Source organism: Olea europaea, unplaced genomic scaffold (assembly GCF_002742605.1).
Source record: "Olea europaea var. sylvestris unplaced genomic scaffold, O_europaea_v1 scaffold1555, whole genome shotgun sequence".
Taxonomy (NCBI): domain Eukaryota; kingdom Viridiplantae; phylum Streptophyta; class Magnoliopsida; order Lamiales; family Oleaceae; genus Olea; species Olea europaea.
In genome coordinates, this window is record NW_019233150.1 from 131,384 (window position 1) to 138,758 (window position 7,375).

General features: G+C 33.3%; 1 protein-coding gene across 1 annotated transcript in view; it reads left to right on the forward strand.

The window, feature by feature from the left end:
- The first annotated feature begins 6,295 nt into the window (after positions 1-6,295).
- Positions 6,296-7,375, forward strand: part of LOC111376719 (DELLA protein GAI1-like) — a 12,288-nt gene continuing 11,208 nt past the window's right edge. Inside the window, exon 1 of the mRNA XM_022999697.1 lies at positions 6,296-7,370. Within this exon, the coding sequence (XP_022855465.1) occupies positions 6,543-7,370 (828 nt within the window). The 5' untranslated portion in view covers positions 6,296-6,542. The remainder of the gene's footprint in view (positions 7,371-7,375) is intronic.

The window sequence follows — 7,375 nt, forward strand, 5'->3', positions numbered from 1 at the left end:
GACGTATACATTTTTTATTTATTTATTTATTTTTTTTAACGAGGTGTCCCAGTTTGCGCCAGACTATATCCTCGTCCCTGAACCTCCGGCCCCTCAGCTGCTCAGGGAGGTAAATCGCAGGATGTGCCCTTATTGATTCCCAGGTTTCCACATGGCTTTTACTCCTTCCCCAAAGGAAGCCTCCTCCATGGTGATTAATCCACCTACAATCCATGGTGATTAATCCACCTATAATTCCTCCTTTATTGGATCAAAAGTTCCCACCAGGAATCGAACTCTCCACGTTTGGTTCCAGAGCCCCCCAATGTGATTGTTCCGCCAACTTGGATATGCCCCGGGGGCCCCCTATAATGTATACATTATTTACACATTGAATTGTTATACAGTTTTCCTAGGTAACCAATATTAGCAAAAAAATTAAGTTGATTGTGAATATAAAATTTGGGTGGAAAGAAAATTAATTTTTGAAAATTAAATTATTTAAAAATTATTTTTCTAGAAATTATAAATTATTGTGTTTGATTGGTATAATTTTTCACGTGAAAAATGTTGAAAAAAAAGTATTTTTTCGTGTTCATTTGATTTTATTTTACATGAAAATTGTCAATTAAAGGAATAAAATTTAATGGTATTAGGAATGCAATTTGTTTCCTTTGCCAAAAAAAGCCAAAAAACTATTTATCTTTTGATATTCATTTGGCTTTGTTTTACATGAAAATTGTCAATTAAAGGAATATATTTTTTTACAATTAGGGATAAAATTTATTTCCATTGCTTAAAAAAAACGAAAAAAAAAATTCATTACAGAACACCCTTAAAATTGGAAAATGGAAAATCTCTCCTATCAAACACACTCTTAATTTTTGGAGAACAAAAACAGGCTTTATGCATACAAGACTCCCCTAGAAAAGGAATAACAATTTTAAGAAGTGTGTTTTGATCGATGTTATAATGTTCCGATCTCGAAGCACCTAAGAATCGGGCAAGGATAACATGGTCTCGATCCCATCTTTCAAAATTTCACGTAGAGATCAAGAACATGGAAGGCCATCTCGACTCCAACATGCATGATGCTCGTCTCATTCCGTGGAGATTCTTTTAATGAATGTTTTATTTCTATTTTATATGTAAAAATTGAATTTTGAATCGATTCTTGGTTTTATTTATTGATACAAGATAGATTTTTTTACTATAAATCTACTTGAATGACTGAAATTTACAAAATACGTAATTTATTAATTTGCCAACCAAATACAATAAAAATGGGATTAATGATGAATGTATTGCTAATACAGAAAACTTACAGACATAGGATTCTATCTTATGTGTTTAGCCAAGAATAATTTTGAATTCTTGAATTTTTTATGTGTACAAGTTTATACGTGTTCCAAAATGCATTTAAAAATGGAACGGATTTCTATATAGAATAATATAAAGAATCTCTGCACTAATCTACATTTAAAATAAAAAATAAATAAATTATTCAATGCTTAGTTGTATGTAATTTTGTGTTTTTCAGAAGGGGGACAAAATATGCACCTTGTGATTCTATCCACTAATAAATTGTACTTGATAATTTATTAAAGGCATATTTTTGTACTTGATTATTTATTAAAGGCATATTTCCTTAATTAAATAACTTATAAGAATTTTAGTAAAAAGAACTTCTCTTATTAATGTTATGTTATAATCAATTGAAACGTCAACTTCTTCTCCATAATATTAATCATTCAGTATTTCTTCATTAAAAATAAATTAATATCCAAATCAAATGAAGCCATGGACAAGTTAATATATTTCATCTTACTATTATATTTTTATTTTTTTTGGAACTAGGATTAATCATTTTTTGGTTATGTGACTACCTGTGACTGCCACACCAGATTGATCTAGTTGAACACTAAACGAACTCAATCAGAAATAGTTTGATTCTAAATAAATAATGAAGTGTCGGGGAACCTCGCATCAAAAATATTCTAAAAGGTATTTTTTAGACACAGTTTTTGTTATCTTTCTATACCAAACAACCAATTCAAAAGGTGTTTATTGGTAGCAATAGAGGCAAGATGAAAAATCAATAAAAGAAGGCACAAGAGGAGACCAATAACACGAAGTTAATGATTGGTTTTGGAAGCACAAAACAGCAAGATTTTTCTCTCGAATGGGCAGCCACGTTTTTCACTCTATGCACACACAAATCACACATTTAGACGGCTAGGTCAAAGCAACATATATATAGGAGTAAATTAGGCTTTAGTTCGATCAATAAAAGGGTTAAATGAGACAAGATTTAAAACTATCCAATAGGTAATATATAGAGGCCATGGATAGCATTAATTTCTTAAACTACTTCCAACGGTCTAGTTATTTTCAGGTTGAGCTTTTGGACTTGGTTGTTGGCAATCAACTCACCATTGGGCGAGGCTTGTGACATTATATTCTGACATTTACACCGTCGCCTAGGATTCATTGGATATCAAAATCCAACAAATCTCCACCTTAATACTCAATCAATTTGCAAGTAATAAAAACACAAAGTTAATACTTGCATAATCAAGGTAGCCAATAAAATTGGGATAGTGGACATTACATTGTGTTTCGAAATCGAAACATATATCATAGTTACTTCATGTACTCATCAGGGACAAAGTAAAAAATCACCTAATTAGAAGCCGATAATAATAGTAAACAATCGTAAGCAAATAAACATGCAATGAATAAATAAAAAAAGATAACACACGGATCTTTTCAAAAGATACGTTTACACAGAACAATAGATTAATACCAAGTTAATCAACAAATGGTCAATACATATGCAACAAATACATAAATTACCTCACGAAATCATCTCAGTACACTTATCATAACCCATTCCGTGTTTCTTACATCTCGATAACACATATCTCCTCTCATTACCTACCATGCTCATTAGACCAATCATTCAACTCATATCTAACTGGTAAAATACAGTAGATTCTAAGTCCTATGGATAATCCTCTATCACCACAACACTTATTTCAATGCAAGTGTATAAAGGGTCTCTACCTATTAGAAGTGATATAAGTATTTGTCATACTCCACTTGATAAGGGTTTTTAAGATAAATGATTCCAATATTTAATCACATCTCCACTCGTGATCTAAATGCCACACTCCATATCTCCGGTCTATACCACTAATATAGCCATAGGCATCTATACTCCATATCATCAATAGACATACAACACGCCTATTGTTAGTACATCCCAACCTACTATGCAATATGCATGCAAACACATTACACCAAGTAATCATATTGTTTCCAATTTCATGCAAATTCATATATCAAACACATTGGAATGTCATATAATCATGCAACAAAATTATGCAATCACATACATGCAAAAAAGATTACACAGAGATGAACATGTAGTAATTATGTTTACTCACAATAAACTTTACTAGGGTCATCACTCGACACTATAGCCACACCTCTTATCTTACCATTCCACTTATCCTTCTGTTTGGGATAGTTTCCCACTAAGTGTTCAGACTTACCACAATTGTAATACCGTTTACTACTAGACTTGTCCAAACCCTTGCCCTAGGGGTGTCAATTTGGCTCGGACCGTCCGTAACTAGGCCCTAAAAAAACTCGAGTCGGCTTGGCTTGAGGCTCGGTAGAATCGAGCCCCATTTTGGGGCGTCAACCTGAGCCTGAGTCACACGGGGTCACTTCAGCTTGTGATAAGCCTACCTTTAAAAAAAATGCAGAAAAAATATTTAGATTGTCATCAAGATCCTTTAAAGAACCCATTTTAAAATCGAAATTTTTTTTGAGCAAGTACGACTTATTTGGAGTAGGCTTAAACAAATATAAGTCTTTCTACTTTTTCCAAAGTTCATTAGTATAATCGAAATTTTCAATCTTTTTAAAAACAGTGTCAGCTAGATGTAAAATAATTAAAGTGTATGAAAGTTCATCATGTTATTCTTTTTGTGCTTCTCTCAAATTTACAGGAAATTTGTCATCTATGACTTTACAAACTTTTGTTGAACTAAAATCTCTTGCATCTTCTGTTACTAAATTGAAAAATTCCATTTATCCATTAAAAATTCCAACTTCGAAATATGAACACATTAAAAAAAGAACAACCAAAGTGCACAAATAAGTCACCAAAAATAATCCTAAGGCTGCAGTATACAACATTCTAGATTCATAGGATTTTGTGAAATTCAAGATCTCAGTATTAAGGAATGTCCAAATGGGTCATGTTCAGGTGTTCTAACGGAATAATCAATGTAACACTAAGGTATGTAAATAAAAATTTAGTTTCTCACATAATGTAGTCACACATAGTGACTTAATGGCAATTAAAATAGAAAAGCAATTATCAACTTGTAGTTAAATTTTCAACACTTCAAATATGGCGAATAAATCATAAATTTTTAGCACAAACAATGGTTGCCCTACATGGTAACTCTAATCGTAATGTCATCCCATACAAGGACTCGTTAACGCTGAAATTTAAATGATGACAAGCCAATATACTAGAATGGACAAATTTGAGTCCGTAAATAATGAGAGTTGTAAGTTTACAACTTTAGAGCCACCACTCTTCGTCCTAATGTCTCTAACAATTGCAGAAATCAATTAACCATGATCGAATCTCAACAAGCAGATGGCAAAATCGTCCAAACTTCACCATATAACCTGGGACAGAAAATTTACAATACCAAAATATTTGAAATGAAGTTAGGACCAAACTAACAGAAGACACTATCACTAGAAAATCGTCGAACGCGCCTCCACGCGCACTTGAAGTCTTTGCGCGTATGTTTCATGAGCCACCATACACGTCGTCAGACCTCCTTCTGGTTTGGTCATAAATCAAGAAAACAACCTTGATTTTTAGGCAATTTTCTAGACAATTTTTCAATTTGTTTTTTTGCTTCGATTCTGCAATTTCCTGGTTGGTTTTTAGTCAGATTTTTGAGACAAATCTACCACCTTGAAACTCTGATACTAATTGTTGTGGAAACTGGTTTCAAAGATTTTCTAAACGATGTTCTTGGGCTCAATTTGGCATTACTTTTCTTTACTAAACAACCAATCCAAATGGCTTCAACCCTCAACCAATATATTTATCTCGGTTGCTTCTCAATCTCTACACGAATGACAATATAACAATGTTGATTTATAGTCACAAAGACAATAATAAAAATCAATAAAAGAAGGCACAAGAGGAAACCAATAACACAAAGTTAATCACCAATTTTGGAAGCACAAAGCAGCTGAATATTCTTCTCAAATGGGCAGCCACAATTTTCACTTTATGCACACGCAAATCACACACTTAGACGGTTAGCTTGAAGCAAAATATATATAAGAGTAGATTAGGCTTTAATTGGACTAATAATAAAGTTAAATGGGCTAAAATTCAAAATCATCTAATAGGTAAACATATATTGGCTGTGTGAGTAGCATTAATTTCTTAAACTACTTTCAACCGTCCACATTGTTTTTCAGTCGAGTCTTTAAAACTTCGTTATAATAATTAATTAACCATTGGTTGAGGCCTATAAAATCGATGTTTACATCATAGTTCGGAATTCATTGGACATCGAAACCCAGCATTATGGTTTGCCCTAATGATGGAAACCAGCCAAGATTACGTTATATTGTTGCACGCTTAATGGAAATGTCTCTTTTTAAAAAACCATATCGTGTAGAAAAGTAAAATAGAACTTTATAAAGATTTACATATAAAAAATACATAATGATTTAACAAAGCATTTCAACGATTTTTACCACTAACTCGTCCAAGAACCATTGTGTTACCATAATGAAAAATTTTAAAGTTGCGGATTATCGAGCAACATGTTTGAAGATGAATATTGTAATTTTCTCAAATTTAAAAAGAGAAAATATTTGATTCTTTTAAAGTTAAATTTCCAATAAGTTGGAAAAAGAAAATAAAGCGATAAAAAAAATTGAACTCTAAATTGTAAAGCATTCAATATACGTAAGAGTAATGCTATTCATAATTGTTTATTATGATAGTCGTCCTACGTGATATCCTCACGATATTTTGTGATTTGTATTAATGTATTATTTTTTTATCTCATGTATTAAATTACTAATATCACATGTTTAAAATTACTATAAAAATTGTGAGTTTCGTGAAATGAATTTTAGAAAATAGGTTGAAAAAGGCACAATAAATTAAATTTCTTTGTAAAAGAATTTATTTTATTGCAGTAAAAAAAAAAATGCAAAGTTCATCAGTTTCTGTTGTGGCTGTATTTTTCAGCGATGGCACTTTGAGATGAGCGCTTTCTCTCTCTTCCTCGATTCGTGCTGCTATTATTATATAGTACCATCTCTTTTTCTCTCTCCTCCTTTCTAAATAATACGAAAATTTACAGAGCATGTGAAAAATCAAGAAACCCCCAATACCCAATGCTCAGATTCTTCTTCTTCAACAACCATTCATCAACTCGCTTTTTTCCTTTAGTTTGTGTGCAGAAGAGAAACCCATATCAAAGAATCCCAAGAAAATCATGAAAAGGGAGAATTCGAACCAGGAAAATTTTGCCACGAGTGGGAGTTCTAGTTCATCCAACAAGGGAAAGATGTGGTGTGAAGAACAAGATGCAGGTGGTGTTGATGAACTGTTTGCAGTTTTGGGTTACAAGGTTAAATCATCTGATATGGCTGAGGTTGCGCAGAAGCTCGAACATCTTGAAGAAGTGATGGGCAGTGTTCAACAAGACGGGCTTTCTCAAATAGCATCTGATACTGTTCATTACAATCCTTCAGATCTATCATCATGGCTGGAATCCATGATTTCTGAGCTTAACCCTCTTCCTAATTTTGAATCCTTCAACTCTATTGTTCAAGATCCGTTCCTTGAAACATCTTGTGTTACTAGTATTGATTCTCACAGCTATAACAGCTTGAATAGCCATGCTCGTTCACATATATCTGTTTCAACCCAGCAACAAATGGTTGTTGATTCAGATTTTGGTTCAGATCTTATTTCTATTCCGGGGAAAGCTGTGTATCCCCCAAGTCAACAGCACCCACCGCTCCAGCATCAGCCACAACCCAAGAAATTGAAGCCATCATCATATTCTGGTATGGGAAGTTCCAATACTGCTTCTTGGGGTTCGCCTAATGAGTCCATTTCTGCACATCCCATCGAGTCTGCCCGTCCCATGCTCCTGGTTGACTCACAAGAAAATGGTATTAGGTTAGTCCACAGCTTGATGGCTTGTGCAGAGGCTGTGCAACATGAGAACTTGAAATTGGCCGAGGCTTTGGTCAAACAAGTTACCCTCCTTGCAGTATCACAAGCAGGGGCTATGCGAAAAGTAGCTACATATTTTGCTGA